Source organism: Acomys minous (assembly GCF_964271855.1).
Source record: "Acomys minous genome assembly, chromosome: 13".
Classification (NCBI taxonomy): Eukaryota; Metazoa; Chordata; class Mammalia; order Rodentia; family Muridae; genus Acomys; species Acomys minous.
Window position 1 is genome coordinate 1,489,219 of NC_140495.1, and position 20,622 is coordinate 1,509,840.

General features: G+C 45.9%; 1 protein-coding gene across 1 annotated transcript in view; it reads right to left on the reverse strand.

The window, feature by feature from the left end:
• Positions 1 to 20,622, reverse strand: part of KIF15 (kinesin family member 15) — a 71,414-nt gene that overhangs the window by 32,104 nt on the left and 18,688 nt on the right. Inside the window, exons 8-17 of the mRNA XM_084754776.1 lie at positions 18,171 to 18,380; positions 13,640 to 13,765; positions 13,376 to 13,498; positions 10,323 to 10,446; positions 9,289 to 9,365; positions 8,885 to 9,094; positions 7,730 to 7,907; positions 2,851 to 2,992; positions 1,912 to 2,053; positions 632 to 829 (exon numbers count right to left, since the gene is read on the reverse strand). Coding sequence (XP_084610902.1) covers positions 632 to 829; positions 1,912 to 2,053; positions 2,851 to 2,992; positions 7,730 to 7,907; positions 8,885 to 9,094; positions 9,289 to 9,365; positions 10,323 to 10,446; positions 13,376 to 13,498; positions 13,640 to 13,765; positions 18,171 to 18,380 — 1,530 coding nt within the window. The remainder of the gene's footprint in view (positions 1 to 631; positions 830 to 1,911; positions 2,054 to 2,850; positions 2,993 to 7,729; positions 7,908 to 8,884; positions 9,095 to 9,288; positions 9,366 to 10,322; positions 10,447 to 13,375; positions 13,499 to 13,639; positions 13,766 to 18,170; positions 18,381 to 20,622) is intronic.

Sequence of the window (20,622 nt, forward strand, 5' to 3'; positions counted from 1 at the left end):
CAAGGAAAGCCTGTGGGGCCTAGTTCCGCACTCCTGGCAGCTGTCCCTACCCCTCTCACCCGAAGTCAGCAGATTCTCAAGCCCTGCACTGCACATGGCCCTGTCAGGACACAAGTCCAGCCCTGGGCAGAGGCGTCATTTTCCTTCCCTACAACCCTTTAAAACCTTGCCCGCCATAGTTTGGGGTCATCCCATAAGGTGGTGAACTCACCTAGGAGCTCTGGTTCCCAAATAAACATGTCCTTTTAAATTATTTTTTATTAAAGGTTTATGTATTTATTTATTTATTTATTTGTTTATTTATTATATATACAGTATGTTCCTTGCATGTGTGCCTGCAGGCCAGAAGAAGGTACCAGATCTTATTACAGATGGTTGTAGGCAACCATGTGGTTGCTGGGAATTGAACCCAGGACCTTTGAAAGAACAAGCCAGTGCTCTTAACCTCTGAGCCATCTCTCCAGCCCCTTTTAAAATATTTTTAATCTGACTTGAATTGGCTTATTTCATCAGCAGAGATATCTACCATTTTATATACAAAAAGATAAATATCATAGGGAGTTAAACTAGTACACAAATTTTACTTAAATGAACATTCAATTATTTCTTTTGCCTAAAATTCATGTATTACCTGTACAGTTCGGAGCTCTTCAGAAATGGCCTCCAAAGCCTGTTCACTCATCTCAGGTGGCACCGGCTCGTTTAATATGTCATTATCTAAGCTGCCAGAGCTACGAGTGTGCAGAAAGCCAAAGCTGCCCGCCTCAGGGCTCAGTTTTGGCACCAGTCTAGAACAGCGCTGATAGGCCTTGGTTGGAGTGGTAATTATCTGCAGAACAATGATGTGGAAACAAACAGTAATACAAAGGAAACATATGGAGAGAGATTATGAACAGGAAAAAATTAAAACTGTATTCATCAGTTTATCGAAAGAGGATGTGTTCTTGAAGCACAGGACCAAATGGAAATAAAGCCTTCTATAGGGGATGGTCTGGTGCGCTCTGTACGCACTGTGTATTCAGATGATTTCTGTGCCCCCAGTTCTGGCTGCAGTCTGTGTTAGCACACAGGCAGCCCCACTACCACCCCAGGGACCTAGCAACCTCCTACATTACCATCTGCCAACACAAGGTGCACATCATGTGTGTGCCTGACACAAGGGCTCCGCCCAGCCCCTCCTCTCGGTTCCTCTCCATCTGTCTGTCTGTCTGTCATGGACACCCCCCTTCTCTCTCACTCTGCCCTCATGGCTCATGCCCACCTGCCCGCCCACCTGTCCACACGTTCAATCACCCTCTACTCCTTTTCCACGCCCTCATTTCCCTCCCCCCCTCCCTAAGTAAACGTCTTTAGAGCAGGTATTTCGCCGCAGTGTGCTGTATTATGATTATTATAACAGTCGGGACATGAGCAGTCATAATCGTTGATGAATGCTGTGTAAACATTGCTCCCTAATTATCTCTGACCAGTTAATAAAGAAGCTGCAGAGCCTACAGCTGGGCAAGAGAAAGTCGAGGGGTAGGGACCAAGAGGCGGGGGAAGAGCCCAGAATCAGAGGTGGAGAAAGCACGTGGCCACAAGGACTGACATGACGGAGCAGAAATGGCCCAGGCAGGGTCAGCATGGAAAGGGACCCGAGGCGTGTGGCCGCAGTGGACAGGCTAGCACAGGCTGGACATCTCCCCAGCTCTAGCACCTCAGAGCTAAGGTCTCTGTGTCGTTATTAGGGGCAAGAATAGGTGAATAGAGAGGCCCTCCAATCTCTTCAATATAGCTGCATACAAAGCTGTAATATGGTTTTAAAATGGAACTTGAAGCCAGGCAGTGATGATGCATACCACCTGTGTTTGGAAATAACTTCTATTAATAAAAGAGACTGCTCCAATTTAAAAAGAAGCTCTAGATACCTACCTTAAGAGTTTCAGCATGTATTTTATTCAGCTGAGAAACTTCCTGGCGTTTGCAGGCTTTTGTTGCTTCCAAAAGGTTTTCGAGATTGAGGTTTGCTTTTTGCAAAGACTGAAGCTCTGACTCTAATTCTAGTTGCTTTTTCCTAATAGACAGTGAAGACTTAGTCCTCCAGGAATAAGTGAGGTTAAACAGGTACAAACACACTACAGTTCCTACTCTCAGGCAAACTGGCATTTGAATCAGAAATACCTGACAAATCGTTATCTTCATCTCCCAGGTATGTAAATGAGCTCAGAGATTAGTGATTATTGAAGGTGTTCAACTAGTAAATGGCAGGCCTCTCTTTCCAAACTAACACTTCTAGGCTATTTTATGTTAGGACCAGCCTTTGTTATACCATCAAGGTAGTTTATCCTTTTACACAATGAGCGTCAGGCATTAATGAATCTTTTTTTTTTTTTTTAATCTTAATTTCTTTTTTTTTTTTTTTTTTTTTTTTTTTTTTTTTTGGTTTTTCGAGTCAGGGTCTCTTTGTAGCCTTGGCTGTTCTGGACTCACTTTGTAGACCAGGCTGGCCTCGATCTCACAGCGATCCGCCCAACTCTGCCTCCCGAGTGCTGGGATTAAAGGCGTGCGCCACCACGCCCGGCTTAATTTCTAAAAGATCTTAATTTAGTTTGTAACTGTGATTTAAATTTAGTAATGGGATGAACTTATTCCGCAAATTCAATTGATACTCAACAGGTGAACACTGCTTAAAACATTCATGTGATTTACTATCAAATATATAGTAAAAGGATACAAGAAAAAATTGGTGTTTCTATAGAACAAAACAAGTTACTTGCTAGAAAGGTTCATATTTTAAGTAATATGCCCAATTATCTACTATTAACATTACAGTACTAAGGAAACAGGTAAGCATGTGTATTTGCACTTTACCGAGTTAATTCTTTGAACTCTTCGTATTCTTGCTTTGAGTTATTCAGCTCTGTCTGAACCTGCAGGAGCTGTGCTTTTAGCTTCTCAGTGTTTGTGAAGAAACTGGATTCTTTTAGTGCTTTGGGAGAAAATCCTTGCAGACCTAAAAAGAAGGAAACCACCCCAGTCTTTGAAAGACAAAAATAACAGGACTTCTTTCTAAGTCTTAGAAGACTCCAGGTACAATCTGAGGCACAAGAATAAGTAAGAGGGGGGCGGTGGTGGCGCACGCCTGTAATCCCAGCACTTGGGAGGCAGAGGCAGGTGGATCGCTGTGAGTTCAAGCCCAACCTGGTCTACAAAGCAAGTCCAGGACAGCCAAGGCTACACAGAGAAACCCTGTCTCGAAAAACAAACAAACAAACAAACAAAATAAGTAAGGACTGAACTGGCAGGTGAATCCTAGAAATGTGAGCACAAAGACATCAGCAGGAGACACAGGATTTGACACCCACAAAAGGACTGAGAGGTGTTCAAGCAGCAAAGACCACAAGGTATGGTGCTGAAGTGACAGCTCTCTGGTTAAAAATACTGGCAACGTCCCAGAGGACCCAGGTTCAATTCCCAGCATCCACACAGCAGTTCAGCAGCTTCTATAACTCCAGTCCTAGGGGACCTGACACCCTCACACAGGCATAAATGTAGGCAAAACACCAATACACATAAAAATAAGTAAATAATTTTTTTAAAAATTGGTGCTAGTACCCACTGTGAACATATTTAGAAGAGAAGTTGACAATAAGGATAATCCTAACTTTGCATAAAAGTCTTACATTTCTCCACATCCAAACACTGCAAATCTTCTATTACTGTCATTAACTGAATAATAAAAGGCTTAGAGAAGAGAAATGTTAAAAGCAAGACAAAAAGGGGCTGGAGAGCTGGCTCAGAGGTTAGGAGCACTGCGTACTCTTCCAAAGGTCCTGAGTTCAATTCCCAGCAACCACATGTGGTTCACAACCATCTATAATGAGATCTGGTGCACACCTGGTGTGCAGGTGTATGTGCAAGCAAAACACTGTATACTTAATAAATAAGTAAATCTTTAAAATAAATAAATAAATGAAAGCAAGACAAAAAAACCAAACCAAAACGAACAAAAAAGTTGAGCATTGATGGCTCACACACCCAGAGGTGAAGGAAGGTGGATCTCTGAGGTCAAGGTTGGCCTGATCTACAGAGTGCGTTCCAGGACAGTCAGGGCACAGAGAAACTTTGTCTCAAAAAACCAAAGGCGGGGGAGAAGAGAGAAAGAGAAAGAGAAAGAGGGAGGAGGGGGGGAGGGGGGGGGAGAGAGAGAGAGAGAGAGAGAGAGAGAGAGAGAGAGAGAGAGAGAGAGAGAGAGAGAATTGACAGCAATAACTGCTACCCCATAAGTTAGACTGAGTACCGACTATGCCACACGTCACACAATACTGATGAGAATAGTGATCACTAGAGTACGGACATTGTAACCGCCGTACAGAACCAAACACTGGTAAAGCCTGAATTGGACCCATGGATATCTCTCACATGTGCAGACATTAGCCAAACTGACAAACTTTTTTGCAGCTGTTTATGTTTAATAGTTCAAAACTTCTTTCCTATATAAACACAAAGATTTCCATTACAGCTTGGATTTAAAATGTCCCCACAGGCTTATGTGTTAAAGGCCTAACCCCGCAGTGCAACTGTGTTCGTGGTGATGATTAGACTGCTGGGTGTGCATGGCTTCAACCCCAGATGAATTCACAGGCTCACGGGCTGCTGTGACAGGACTGTGCGCTGAGGTGTTTCACGCAATCCTTTCCCTTTCTGATTCACCGGCTGAACAGCTTTGGTGTTCCCTGACATAAGGTTCTGCCTTACTGTTGAGGAATGTTAACTCAGAACATGGCTATGCTGGCAAGAGATCACATCCAAAGACCTAGGTCTGTGTGATCCAGCTGGAATACAAACAATGGCTTTAATCCAAGAAACAGAGGCAAGCAGATCTGAGTTCAAGGCCAGCCTGCTATAGAGCAAGTATCGGTTAAAGAAAAGCATAGGTCCAGGTGTGGTGGAACATGCCTTTAATCCCAAACAATGCTAAAAGTTAATTTGTAGAAGGAAGCACCCATGTTTGAAAGTGATGTCTAATTGAGTGGCAGAAAAGGTGACCAATCAGAGAAGATTTGACAGGATAGGATACACCCAGCTCTCACCAGAAGAGAGGAAAGGGAAGTTACTTAAGAGGCAGTTTTACAGAGAGAGGTGGCAGTTTTACCAGGACAGTAATAGAGAGATGGGTTGCAAAGAGAAAACGCAGGTCAAGAGGGACCGAGTCAGAAAATGAAGATTAGGGCAGATTGCTGAGTTAGTTTGAGGCCAAGCAGAGCAATTCCGGGCCAAGAGAGAAGCCAGATTAAATAAATCAGCTGGGAGAAGAGTGTGAGCCAGAACAGCTGAGCTGAACCAGCCAGCCCAGAGCTCAGAAAGAACAAGAAAGGGTGAGCTTATTAAGCAGTTAAGTCCCAGAGGCTGAAAACATTCTAGGCCTAGGTTAGATTGTATGTAGGCTAGAAGCTTCCAGGACTAGGCATAGGTTAGCAGAGGGAGAGTTAGCCTACAAGCTAACAATAGAGCCAGGAGAATAAAAGTCCTTTTATATCTTATCAGACTTAAAGTAATGCAGCTAGCCAAGTGTGGACTGACTCCTCTGAAACCTCAAACCAAACAACTCATCCTTTGAATTGATTTTTTTCCCTTCAGATATTCTGTCACAGCAACAGAAAGCTAACACTCGGAATAAAAGTTGGTATCGCTTTCAACTTTTTGATTAAGGTCATATATAAAAATTAATATCTGAATAAATCTTTTATAAAAGAAAATCACAGGCCTTTCCTTGGTATAGCGATTAGCCTAAATAATTTATTATCTTGTGATATGGGAAAAGAAAACTTCTTTGTTTTTAAGATGTAAAGAAACACATGCATTTGCAGTAAGTCAGCCCGTCACAGTGGGAAGAACAAGTGAAAACGTAAGCACAGGATACTGCAAATGTGGCCTTTTGTTGTCCTTGCAAAGCAGAGGCTGTCAATCCACAGTTCCATCTCAGGGTTTGTGTTTTGTTCGGACCTTTGAGTTTTTAAATAGTTTTATTTTTTAAGTTTTCAAGATAATGCATTATGTGTGTGTGCGTGTGAATGCAGGTGCCCAAAGAGGCCAGAAGTGTGAGAGCCCCTGAAGCTGGAGTTACGAGACGCTGTGAGCAGCCCAGCAGGTGTTGGGAACCGGACTCAGATCCTCTGGAGAATAAATAACACACTGCTCTTCACCAGGCCATCTCTGCAGCCACAATTTGAATCCTCTTTTTTTGGGGGGGGGGTTGTTTTCTGAGGTGGCTTAGGTCTTCTTTTTAGGCCAGGTTAGCTGAGAACGGACTAGCCTCCAGCCTCAGCCTCCCAAGTGCTTGGATTCCAGGAGTGTGTCATATACACGCCTTGTTATAAACGCTTTTTCCTCTTTCTCTGTGTGTTTGTGTGTGTCTATGACTTATGTGCAGATCAGAAATCAGCCTTGGATGTTTTTCCTCAGGAGCCATCCACTTCGATTCCCACCCCCTTTTCTTTTTTTAAGAGGGAGATGTGTGTGTGTGTGTGTGTGTGTGTGTGTGTGTGTGTGTGTGTGTAATTGCCTTAGAGTTTTCCTAATATACTAGGCTGGTTAGCTGGAGAATCCCATGTTGTTTTAAATGAAAATCCCAGATGGTTCGATTTTACCAATAAAGACTCGGGAGCTGGATGCTGGGGTTGAAAATCAGCTAGCTCAGAGAAGCAGAGAAAACAACAACTGACCTTCCTACTCAGCTCACATCCCAATGGAGAAAGCCCAAAGGCTCAATTGCTCAACTGACAGCCCAGGAGGAAAAGGCCAAATAACCCAAGGCAAAGGCTTGCTAGCCAAAAAGGCCAAAGGCCAACGAGCGGAGGAGCTAAAAATCCAACTCAAAGCCCCTCCTACTCTTGTTTTTGGTTTGTTTGTTTTGAAGATTTATTTGTTTGTTTGTTTGTTTGTTTATTATGTATACAGTGTCCTGCCTGCATGTACTCCTGCCCGCCAGAAGACGGCACAAGATCACATTATAAATAGTCGTGAGCCACCATGTGGTTGCTGGGAATTGAACTCAGGACCTTTGCAAGAACAGCCAGTGCTTCTTAACCTCTGAGCCATCTCTTCAGCCCCCACCCCTCCTACTCTTTAATCCCTGTCATCTGGTTTCTTGCTCTGCCTCTTGACCTAAGGTTAACTTTATTAAATCCTGGGTTAAAGGTGTGTGTAAGGCTGGCTGAGCCACACCTTAATCACCTTTTTTAAATAAACAGAAAGTTCTTGGATTAAAAGTGTGTGTTAGGGCTCAACCACACCAAACAAAAGACAGGTTTTTACAGTTCACAATCTCAGGAATCACAGTGGGATCAAATATCCTACTACAATCCCAGAATCGACATGTCTCAGCCGCCTAGGGCTGGGATTACAAGACCAACTCCACCTTTTTAATGAGGGTTCTAGAACGCTTGCTTACATAAGCAAGCACCTTACTAGCACTATCTTTCCAGTCCTACAGATTAATACTTTCCTCAGATGTAATTACTTCAGCCTATGTGCACGGGTATTTTTCCTGGACATGCATCTAGGAACCACATGTATGCCTGGTACCCAAGGACGCCAGAAAAGTACATCAGATCCCCTATTAGAACAGAGTCACAGACAGCTGTGAGCTCCCACACGGATGCTGGGATTAAACTTGGATGCTCGGGAAGAGCAGCCTGTGCTTTTACCCATTGCTCCACAGCCCCTTCTCACAGAAATCACTCCTTACCTTTGTCCTTTTCCTCTGTGCTAGACAATTCAGAGAAAGCCTTCTCTAGTCTTGCAATAGACTGGGCATCCATCTCGTGGGCTCTTTTCACAGGTGCTAATAATTTCAGTCTTCTATTCTCCTCCCTGAGGGAATGATTTTCCATAGCATACTTTGCAACTCTGGGGTGGTGTTCCACCTGCAGCATTGAGAAGTCACACCCGTCATGCATTCACGAAATGTCCTAAGTGAACTGGTCTCTCTGAAAGCCACTGAGAAATTCTAGCCCACGGCAGCCCTGGCTGTGCTCTTCAGCAGCCTTCACAGAAGCAGATGTGGTAATGGTGGGTAGTGCATGGAGGTATGTTTGTGATATGTGGCTTGCAAATTCCTCCCACGTCACCTAGGGCAGAAGCCCAGGAGTGTCCAACAGGGGGAACTCCTCACACAAGGGAAAAGCTAAGTTCACACACTTGAGGATGTAGCTCAGTGACACAGCAAAGCCTAGCATGCAAAAGACTCTGGGTTGATCCTCAGCACAGAAAAACAGTCAAGCCAGGGGCTGGCGAGGTGTTTCAGCAGCTAAGAACACTGGCTGCCTTTGCAAAGGACCTGGGTTTAACGCCCGGCACCCACACAGCTGTCACTCTACTTCTAGGAGATCCAGGGCTCTCTGCTGGCTTCCTTGGGCACCAGGCATGCACATGCTAAACAGCCATACATGCAAGCAAAGCATTCACACTCATAAAATACAAGTATATCTTTAAAAAGAGGGGGGAAATTTTCTGTCTACCTAGACTGAATTGCCACCCACCAAAATACATTACTAGTAAAATGAGAAAAGTATGTAAAGTAAACGGAAGTAAAATATCCTACTGATTGGACACACAAAATGTTAATTTGGTTTTCAAACTGGGCGCCTCTGAAGTGAAACTGAGAACTTCAAAAGGTTCAGCTCTACGGAGACTCGGTAACCCCGGGGGCTGCAGAGTATAGTTCTGTGTGCAGAGCACACGACACTGGGCTGTCGTCTGTCTGTCTTCACTTAACACTTGGAAAATAACTCATGCCGTGCATACTAGCCGTCACTTCCCACTGCGCTACAGAGCAGGCTGCTGAACACCTGTGCACACTGTAAAGCTCCTTCCTAGACACACGGAGGTGCGGCGCACTCACTTGTTCTCGAAGAGTCTGAACCTCGTCCCTCAGCTCTGACAGCAGCCGGTCCTGCTCCTCCGGCAGGAAGCTTCCTCGTGCCTCCTTCTGCAGCCTCTCGAGGCGCATTATTTGGTCCTCTCGGAACTTCACAATCATTTTATTAGACTGAATAAATTTTTCCTTTTTGAGGGTGAGGTCTTCTAGTTGGGTAATTTTTTCTACCAGAGACTTAAGAAATTCGCGATTCAGTTAAATACAAAACAAGGCTCAGGTTCCCTAAACCCCCATGAACCAGCAGCTAGCCCAAGGCAAGCGTTGCGCACACAGCCGGTACCATGTGTCTCACTCACTGCAGTAACGAACCAACCACAACGTCAACATCCAAGATGCCCTCAGTCTCTTCTCCTAATCCAGTTTCCTACCTTCTTTTCTTGTTCAGATTTCTTAAAGAATAACATCGCTTCCAGGAAATTTTCTATGTAATTAGTCTTCTCTTTGTCTAAAAGGGGAAAGGGAAAAATACGTTCATTTCTCAAAACTAAGTTTTTATTGCTACCAACTCATCTTAAGGAACAGACTCTCAAGACTGGTGACCAGCTTCACATTAACTCGATCAGCAAATTGGCTGTTCTATGAAGAAAACTTCATAGCTTCTCTTTGTTTACTTAGCACAAATATATTTGGTAAAAGAAAAGAAATGGGTTGTTTTAAAACAGTGCAGCCTGGGTTGGCCTCAAACTCATGGCAATTCTGCCCGAGCTGCTCAAATGCTAGCGTTGTAGGCATGAGCCACCAGAGCTAGCGTAGAAACGCTGTAAGGAACGTGGAGGAGACTCATGCGTGCAAACCCTTATTACTGACTGTCTCCGTCTGTCACTTTGTGGCAGAGGCTGGCCTGGAACCCACTCTGTAGGCCATGCTAGCCTCCTTAGCCTTCTGAGTTCTGGGACTCAGGTAAACAGACTTTGCTTGGTCTAATGCATACTCTTGCTTTTTCTTGCCAGTTTGATTCTATACAGTACTGGAAATCAAACCTAGGGCCTCACGTATGCCAGGCAAGTATTCTACTACCAAGACACATTCCCAGGCACAGTTTTGTTAAGCTTTATGGCTCTTGATTGAATTCTGCTAGCTATTCTTTAGAGAAACACTTCCTGCCCTACCTCATGAGCACATGCAGACGACACATGCTAAGGCAGAATCGTGGCAGTGACCTGATGAAACGTATGTGTGTTTCTTTCTAGCATTTGTCAGGGGGAATTACTCAAAATCACTGTGGTTCTCCTTCTCCCTGAATCTTACGAACACCTGAGTCAGACAAAGAACTACCCTCCCACACAGGAAAAGTAAAAGAGTGTGTGAGAGAAACCAGGAAGGCCTCACTGTGCTGAGCATCCAGCACAGGAGGCCGTGACCTAAGCTCTCCCAAGGGTAAAGGGCAACGAGCTCATCTTACCTCTGGCCAGGAGGCTCTGTGGTGCTGTCTGCCCAGAAGTAAACTGAGACAGCTGTTCTTTGAGCCTCTTCACTTCAGCCTGCAGCTGGCTGACGTTGCCTTGGGTGTCTTCATTCACCACAGCCTGGACAAGAATTAACAAAGCACTGAAGAGCACTTTTCAAGCTGCTCGACCCTGCTTTTTATTTGTTTGGCATGAGTGGGAATGTGGAAGAGCAAACAAGACTACGTGTCTGTCACAGCAGCAGCCGCAGCAGCAGCAAGGCACTAGAACAGCTAAAGCGGCAGTTAGCTCCTTCTTCCTGTGCCTAACGCCTCAGGCAGAGCCCAGCAGCCCACTGGGGGCTCCCTTGCTCTTGCCAACCCCTCCTCACCGGCTCCCACTGCTCCTGTGCGTCTCATCAGCCCCAGGCTGTCTTAAGCTGGGTCACCCTCAGGTTTGAGTGTGTCATCCTGCCACCGAAGACCCATGACAACCCTTTCAAACATGGAGCAAACACCTCAGCAAGACCATCCACTCTGCTCCGCCACCTGTGGTGAAGAACTTTTGCCTAAAAGAGCATGACGCCTAACAGGATGAGCCTGAGCAGAAACCACTTTCTTCAGGGAAAGCCATGTATGTTTCTAAAGCTGGGCTGGACCCACGGATTGATTTCTGAGTGCATTTCTGCTCTACCAGCATACTAAATGTTATTTTCCCTTTCTTAAAGTAATATTCTTATTAAAATGGCCTCTAAAAGGTCAAAAATGGTTACAAACAAATATGATTACTGTGGCAACTAAATGGTGTCTTTAATTTCTTAAAGATGTCCTGCTTAAAACCACCTCTAAAAGCCAGGCGTAGTGGCGCACACCTTTAATGCCAGCACTAGGGAGGCAGAGGCAGAGGCAGGTGGTACACTGTGAGTTCGAAGGCAGCCTGGTCTACAAAGTGGGTCCAAGACAGTCAAGGCTACACAGAGAGACCCTGTTTCTAAAAAACCTTAAAAAAGAAAAGCCACCAATAAGTACATCACGATGGTGTGGGATGTCACCTGTGTGGAGACAAGGGCTCCTCCTATGGAATCATTCTGTAATTTCCATTCAATTTTGCTATAAATCTAAAGCTGCTTCAAAGTTTATTTCTGGGTGGTGGTGGTGAACACCTTTTATCCCAGCACTCAGGAGGCAGAGACAACAGATCTCTGTGAGTTCGAGGCCAACCCAGTCTATAGAGAGAGCTCCAAGGACAGCCAATGCTACACAGAGAAGTCCTGTCTCAGAAAAAAAAAAAAAAAAAGAAAGAAAAGAAAAGAAAAAAGTAAAGCTTAGTAATTAGATAATTTAACAAAGACTCATGCAACTGAAGGGTAATAACAAATGCCAACAGGCAACCACCGGACGCTACTGCAGCAAGAAAACCCTGTAATGGCCACGGACTGTGTCCTTGTCTTAGGTTCACCCCACCTGGAAAGCTTTAGACAGTTCATCCTTAAACAAGCCCCAGCCACCTTAGCCCTTCCCACTGGCAGGCTGACAGCCTGAAGCGGACGTACCATTGAGAGTGGTTACTACAACGCTGCTGGCTTTGTTGTTCATGTTTAAAAGTCATTTCCAATTGCTTCTGGTTCATATAGCTAGTCTCATTATGAGGCATTCTGATGTCACTATTATACCAGTGACATCATAACTGCCATCATTAACATGATTCTACTCTTGAAGGACTTCTGGTAAACCAAGACAGTCAGGAAGCTCTACAGATGTTTCCTCTTCCTGCTGCTAACATCCGTGTAAGCAGGGATGACACCCAAAGAAATTAGGAAAAGAAGAGACCGACATTGTCACTTCCCGGGGCAGGAAGCACATGGTCTCCTTCATTCTGCTACATGAACTGGGGCTAAGATGCCCAGGTTTCCTCCAGAAAAAGGAGGGAATTAAGCTACCAATTCACAGCAGTTGTTTTGTATCAAAGCAAAGGAGTGTTCAACTCTCCAAAAAACCCCAGGTGTCTTGTTGGTCTTCACAGTCTGCACTAGGTATTGGGAAAGTGCTGCCCACAGGCAAAATGCAGACTATAGCTTCTTGGCGTAGCCAGTGTGATGGGCTCAGGGACCCACTGTTACACACTGTCTATGGCTGCTGTCTTACTGCAGAGCTGAGGGGCTGGAATGGAGCACGTGGCACAAGGAGCAGTGAATGGAAGTGCTCTGGAAGGGCAGCTGCTGGCCGAGGTGTGCAGCACTAGTGAGGAAGCTGCTTGTATAGAACATGAGAACCCTGCAGAGACTTAAAGGCAAATTTCCTCACTACCCAGTAACCGTCACGGCATCGCTCTCTGGTGCCAGATACATCGCACATGGCTCAGGCAGGCCTGTGTGTGCACAGACAGTGTGCATGCATGGAACACACAACACCCCAGCTAGCGTGGCTCAGGCAGGCCTGTGTGTGCACAGACAGTGTGCGTGCACGGAACACACACCACCTCGGCTAGCGTGGCTCAGGCAGGCTTGTGTGTGCACAGACAGTGTGCATGCACGGAACACATACAACCTCGGCTAGCGTGGCTCAGGCAGGCCTGTGTGTGCACAGACAGTGTGCATGCACGGAACATATACCACCTTGGCTTGCGTGGCTCAGGCTTCTTAGTCTCCCACACAGCAACAAAAGGAAAACTGCCTTAAAGAACAGCAAAACCATAACAAACACAAGACAAAACCTGGGTTTCAAATTACATGCACAAGGATGCAAAAAATGAACAGGGTGTGCTGCAGGCAGGATGTCTGCCAACTTCAAGATCAGCCTGTAATAAATAGGTGAGTAAACACAGAATGCAAGGCTAGCGGTGTGGCTCAACAGGAAAACACTTGCCCAGCATATGTGAGCCCTGAGTCCAACCCACTGCACTACAAGAAACGTGGAGGGAGAGAGAAAGACGAGGGAGGCAAGAAAGCAGCAGCAGCAGTCGTGTACAATCAGGACGGACTTCCACAGAGAAGCGGGACTAGTGGGAACATCAGCACAATCACAGTAGAGCGCATAAGTTTTCTAATGTACCTGATAGTATATTATTTTACCTTGTTTTTAATCAGCTTGGCTCTTTGAGCAAAATTAAGTGTTGACAGTGTTTCCCCAAAACACCTGGATCCTGGGTGAACATTTGCAATGATGGCGGTTTTGGCATTCCCACCAAGGGAGTCCTGTCCAATGACAGCAACAGCATATGTGTTAGACTGTTAACCCTAAGACATTTTACAGAAACAATAAAGGCTAAGGACCTCTCCCTCTACAGTCCCAGCGACCATAACACAAAGGTGGCAGAAGGCGGCCATTGGCTTTACCCGCAGCAGGAAGGTAAGTTTGGAGTCCCTGTAGCAGACATGCCGCTGTCTCCCATTGCCAACATCAACAAGCGCTGTGATGACTTGGCCCAGGCAACTCAGGGACCGGTTTATATTACCAGCTTCCTAAGGAACAGGAGAAAAATAAACAAAATGCGCAATGACACTCTTTGTTGTTCTGAGAGAAAATTTAAGTGGTGAGGCAAGAGCCTGGGGTAAAAAACAAAGAAGGACCAAATGAAAGACAACATCTAAGCTAGAACAGCATCTCAGTCCCCTCAGCCCTAGTGTACACACTGTGAGAACAGCATCTCAGTCCCCTCAGCCCTAGTGTACACACTGTGAGAACAGCATCTCCTGTCCCCTCAGCCCTAGTGTACACACTGTGAGAACAGCATCTCAGTCCCCTCAGCCCTAGTGTACACACTGTGAGAACAGCATCTCCTGTCCCCTCAGCCCTAGTGTACACACTGTGAGAACAGCATCTCCTTATCCCCTCAGCCCTAGTGTACACACTGTGAGAACAGCATCTCCTGTCCCCTCAGCCCTAGTGTACACACTGTGAGAACAGCATCTCCTTGTCCCCTCAGCCCTAGTGTACACACTGTGAGAACAGCATCTCCTGTCCCCTCACCCCTAACGTACACACTGTGAGAACAGCATCTCAGTCCCCTCAGCCCTAGTGTACACACTGTGAGAACAGCATCTCCTGTCCCCTCACCCCTAGTGTACACACTGTGAGAACAGCATCTCCTGTCCCCTCACCCCTAGTGTACACACTGTGAGAACAGCATCTCCTGTCCCCTCAGCCCTAGTATACACACTGTGAGAACAGCATCTCCTGTCCCCTCAGCCCTAGTGTACACACTGTGAGAACAGCATCTCCTGTCCCCTCAGCCCTAGTGTACACACTGTGAGAACAGTACCTCCTGTCCCCTCAGCCCTAGTGTACACACTGTGAGAACAGCATCTCCTGTCCCCTCACCTCTAGTGTACACACTGTGAGAACAGCATCTCCTGTCCCCTCAGCCCTAGTGTACACACTGTGAGAACAGCATCTCCTGTCCCCTCAGCCCTAGTGTACACACTGTGAGAACAGTACCTCCTGTCCCCTCAGCCCTAGTATACACACTGTGAGAACAGCATCTCCTGTCCCCTCAGCCCTAGTGTACACACTGTGAGAACAGCATCTCAGTCCCCTCAGCCCTAGTGTACACACTGTGAGAACAGCATCTCCAGTCCCCTCACCCCTAGTGTACACACTGTGAGAACAGCATCTCCTGTCCCCTCAGCCCTAGTGTACACACTGTGAGAACAGCATCTCCTGTCCCCTCAGCCCTAGTGTACACACTGTGAGAACAGTACCTCCTGTCCCCTCAGCCCTAGTATACACACTGTGAGAACAGCATCTCCTGTCCCCTCAGCCCTAGTGTACACACTGTGAGAACAGCATCTCAGTCCCCTCACCCCTAGTGTACACACTGTGAGAACAGCATCTCCAGTCCCCTCACCCCTAGTGTACACACTGTGAGAACAGCATCTCCTGTCCCCTCAGCCCTAGTGTACACACTGTGAGAACAGCATCTCCTGTCCCCTCAGCCCTAGTGTACACACTGTGAGAACAGCATCTCCAGTCCCCTCACCCCTAGTGTACACACTGTGAGAACAGCATCTCCTGTCCCCTCAGCCCTAGTGTACACACTGTGAGAACAGCATCTCCTGTCCCCTCAGCCCTAGTGTACACACTGTGAGAACAGCATCTCCTGTCCCCTCAGCCCTAGTATACACACTGTGAGAACAGCATCTCCTGTCCCCTCAGTCCTAGTGTACACACTGTGAGAACAGCATCTCCTGTCCCCTCAGCCCTAGTGTACACACTGTGAGAACAGCATCTCCTGTCCCCTCACCCCTAGTATATACACTGTGAGAACAGCATCTCAGTCCCCTCAGTCCTAACGTACACACTGTGAGAACAGCATCTCCTGTCCCCTCACCCCTAGTATACACACTGTGAGAACAGCATCTCCTTATCCCCTCAGCCCTAGTGTACACACTGTGAGAACAGAATCTCCTGTCCCCTCAGCCCTAGTGTACACACTGTGAGAACAGCATCTCCTGTCCCCTCAGCCCTAGTGTACACACTGTGAGAACAGCATCTCCTGTCCCCTCAGCCCTAGTGTACACACTGTGAGAACAGCATCTCCTGTCCCCTCAGCCCTAGTGTACACACTGTGAGAACAGCATCTCCTGTCCCCTCACCCCTAGTGTACACACTGTGAGAACAGCATCTCAGTCCCCTCAGCCCTAGTGTACACACTGTGAGAACAGCATCTCCTGTCCCCTCACCCCTAGTGTACACACTGTGAGAACAGCATCTCAGTCCCCTCAGCCCTAGTGTACACACTGTGAGAACAGCATCTCCTGTCCCCTCAGCCCTAGTGTACACACTGTGAGAACAGCATCTCCTGTCCCCTCACCCCTAGTATACACACTGTGAGAACAGCATCTCCTTGTCCACTCAGCCCTAGTGTATACACTGTGAGAACAGCATCTCCTTGTCCCCTCAGCCCTAGTGTACACACTGTGAGAACAGCATCTCCTTGTCCCCTCACCCCTAGTGTACACACTGTGAGAACAGCATCTCCTTGTCCCCTCAGCCCTAGTGTACACACTGTGAGAACAGCATCTCCTGTCCCCTCAGCCCTAGTGTACACACTGTGAGAACAGCATCTCCTGTCCCCTCAGGCCTAGTGTACACTCTGTGAGAACAGCATCTCCTGTCCCCTCAGCCCTAGTGTACACACTGTGAGAACAGCATCTCAGTCCCCTCAGCCCTAGTGTACACACTGTGAGAACAGCATCTCCTGTCCCCTCAGCCCTAGTGTACACACTGTGAGAACAGCATCTCAGTCCCCTCAGCCCTAGTGTACACACTGTGAGAACAGCATCTCCTGTCCCCTCAGCCCTAGTGTACACACTGTGAGAACAGCATCTCAGTCCCCTCAGTCCTAGTGTACACACTGTGAGAACAGCATCTCCTGTCCCCTCACCCCTAAGGTACACACTGTGAGAACAGCATCTCAGTCCCCTCAGCCCTAGTGTACACACTGTGAGAACAGCATCTCCTGTCCCCTCAGCCCTAGTGTACACACTGTGAGAACAGCATCTCCTGTCCCCTCTGCCCTAGTGTATACACTGTGAGAACAGCATCTCCTGTCCCCTCAGCCCTAGTGTACACACTGTGAGAACAGCATCTCCTGTCCCCTCAGCCCTAGTGTACACACTGTGAGAACAGCATCTCCTGTCCCCTCAGCCCTAGTGTACACACTGTGAGAACAGCATCTCAGTCCCCTCAGCCCTAGTGTACACACTGTGAGAACAGCATCTCCTGTCCCCTCAGCCCTAGTGTACACACTGTGAGAACAGCATCTCAGTCCCCTCAGCCCTAGTGTACACACTGTGAGAACAGCACCTCCTGTCCCCTCAGCCCCTAGTGTACACACTGTGAGAACAGCATCTCCAATCCCCTCAGCCCCTAGTACGCACTGTGACTTCAGGATGCTGCACAAGTCCAAATGCACCACAAACTACACTAGGGAACTGCATTTTCATTTCTTCCACTGAATCACATGTGGTACAATATTCTGTGTTGAGACAATACTGAGCTGGAATGTTTAGCAGGGTAGACATGTTTAATATTTCTTATTTAGGATATTTCGCCTTTACCAGGTTTCTTTGGAGGTAACACACTGTAAGTCGAGGGAATCTGTACAAGCATGGTCCCTTCTTGGCAGAAACATGAGCCTCTTGCTGACTGTAAACTTAGGCTCAAATCTCTCTCTTATGTCTGACTCCTCTCTCTTAGGTCACATTCCTAAACCACCTAATTTGTACATATTTCAGTGTCAATGTTTACATACATACTGACAATATGCATCACACCACTGCTAATAGATCAGGCTAGGTACCTCCCCACCTCAAAGATTATACATGACTGTCCTCTTGGTAGGCTGTCTGCTTTGATTCTGGGGAGAGTAGCTTCATAGATCTAAGTGTTTATACATGAAGCTACACATTTGCTCCAAACTTTTCAGTATTTTCCAGGGTTTTGAAGGCTGAGTACAAACGTGTCCTGGTTCTGCTGGTCCTAAGTGACTTGGGCTTTCTCGCTCTTTCTCTCTCTCTGTGCACACCAGTGCACACTGAGGTAGTCATCACTCTGCAGCACAGGTGTCTCCTGTTCCCCTCCCGAGCATGGTAGAAGCCTGGTTTCTGGGAGACAACTACTTCTCAGAAGCCACCTGTTTTATATGTGTCCTCCCAACAATCCACTCCACAGCACCCTTCCTCTGTCGTTTCGTGGCCTGACAGACCTGTCCTGGCCTTTTTATGTTTATTGCCACAACCACATAACATCTTTGCTCCTTTGTAGGAGGCACCATTACTTCTTGTGAGGTCTTCACTGTACTTGGTGTGGCACTGTTTTTAGTAAGAGGCACACGTAGGAGGAAGGCCGTAACTTCACTCCTACCTTCAACCTCATCCCTTCGGCGTGGGTATCTTTTTGCCGCTCAGATCCTGCTAAATCCACTAGGTTCAGTAATGAGGTCCGAATGTTCACGGTGTCGCTGCTTTTCTCCATCGATTCTATAGTGATCGTAAAGACGGCATGAGACCGAGAGGACTCTCTGTTCATAGACGTCGACGCTACACGCCTGTTCCTCCACCCTCTCGATAAGACCTTGGGGAAAGGACACGGTATTACAAGAGGCCACAACAGGTGCACCTAAGACAAGTTCAATACACAGAATAAGCTCTTAAACCTCTCATTGTAAAACAAAAACCACGTAGGTAACTATCGACCTTCACAGCAGTGTAATTTCCACAGCTCAGGGTGGGAACACTCACGGCCTTTCTATTGCTATGTAGCTCTCACAAGTTCTAAGTAGTATCTATTTAAACACAAGCTTGGTAGGGTGTGGACAAAGAGCGAGGGGTCACTGGACTCCTGTGTAGCTCTAACGTGTGTGTAAAGAGCGAGGGGTCACTGGACTCCTGTGTAGCGCTAACGTGTGTGTAAAGACTCTGCTTCTACCTTCCAAGTACTGTAATTATAGATGTCTATCCCTTTCTTTAGCTTAGATAATAAAAATTCTAAACCAAATAGAAATCTCTTGAGTTAATCTTTAGTTAACGTTTTAGCAGCTTTTCCCCCTGCAAAATAGGTTTTTATTTCCATTCAGACATGAACATACACCAGCATTCAGAGCACAGGCTCCCAGTTACCCAAGCCAGAGTTCAAACTCTGACCCTACTACTAACAAGGTGTGTCTGTAAAAAAAAAAAAAAAGTTCTGCTTCTGTGTTTAAAAACAAGCATGTGGAGCAAGGTACAATGGTGCAAGCAGTTAATCCCAGCACTGGGAGGCAGAGGCAGGCAAATCTCTCTGCATTCAAGGCCTGGTCTACAAATTGAGGTCCAGGACAGCCAGAGCTACACAGAGAAACCTTGTGTTAGACAAAGCAAAGCCAAAGAGCACGCGGGCACCAGCCTCACGGGCGGAGTGTCCTGCCTCTGATGGTACTAAGCTACACTGTACTCAACAGCTGGCGAGCACTGAAATGAGGGATGACTTTGGGAGGCTGCTGGGAAGGTCAGGCCTTAGGCAGAGTTGTGAGGTTTTTCCGGGAGGGGTGGAGGGCAGCTAGTGACAAAGTTTCTCTGTGTAGCCGTTACTGTCCTGCAACTCTCTGTTTAGAGCCTCTTCTTCACAGTGCAGGAACTAGAGCGCACTACCGCCCTTAGCTAAGCTAAGATTCCTAACAGGCCTTCACGCGATGCCGATGTCCTAAGAAATATAACTTGGAGAACAGTCACAGTATATGTGAGGGTAACATCGAGAACTGAATAAAGTTACTTCAAAGTCTACATTGAAAATTAAGTAAACAATAAATAAATAAATATAGATACATTTATTTAATAGTTTTTATAGATAAAATGCAATAAATACTAGCTACTAAAACACTATTAATGAAACAGCATAAAACTGAAATTATTTGTCAGTGTTATAGATTGAACAGAGGGCCTTTGAATACTAAATAACTGTTACTAGATAATTGATCCCACTGTGAACTCCAAGACTGTGAACTGTAAAAACCGGTTTTTCGTTTGGTGTGGCTCAGCCCTAACACACCTTTAACCCAAGACTTTTCTGTTTACTGTAAACAAGTCCTCAGCCCTAGCACACACTGTTAATCCAAGAGCTTTCTGTAAACAGGACTTAATAAAATTAACCCTAGGTCAAGAGGCAGAGCAAGAAGACAACTGACAGGGATTAAACAGAAGGAGGGTCATTGAGAGAAGGGGATTTAAGACAGTGTGGAGAAAAGAAAGGGCTTTGGCTTTTTCCTTCTGGACATGAGCTGGGTTGGAAGGTCAGCTGGGCGCCTTCTCTGCCTCTCTGAGCTGGCAGGTTTTCGACCAAACATCTGGCTCCTTAGTCTTGATTGGTAAAATCGAACAATTGGGATTATTTTTTTAAACAACAGGGAATCTCTTTTTATTATTATTATTATTATTATTATTATAATATATTTTTACATATATATTAGTATATTTTACATATATATTAGTATACATATTATTATTATATAGTATACATATTATTATTATATATATATTATTATATATATTAGTATACATATTATTATTATTATTATTATATATTTTTACATATATATTAGTATATTTTACATATATATTAGTATACATAAACAAAATAAACTACATACAGCAGGAAGCAATCAGGACTTATATAAATGTTACATTCATAGTGATCGGCAAACTTGAAGTAAACATCTTTCCTATCTTGGTAAGTATAAACTTCAAATGAAAATCAGTATCTACCATATGTCATCTCTATTAACTTAAAACATCTATCTAGACCTAAAAGCATCTTAACCCCTAACCAACTAAGCTTACTG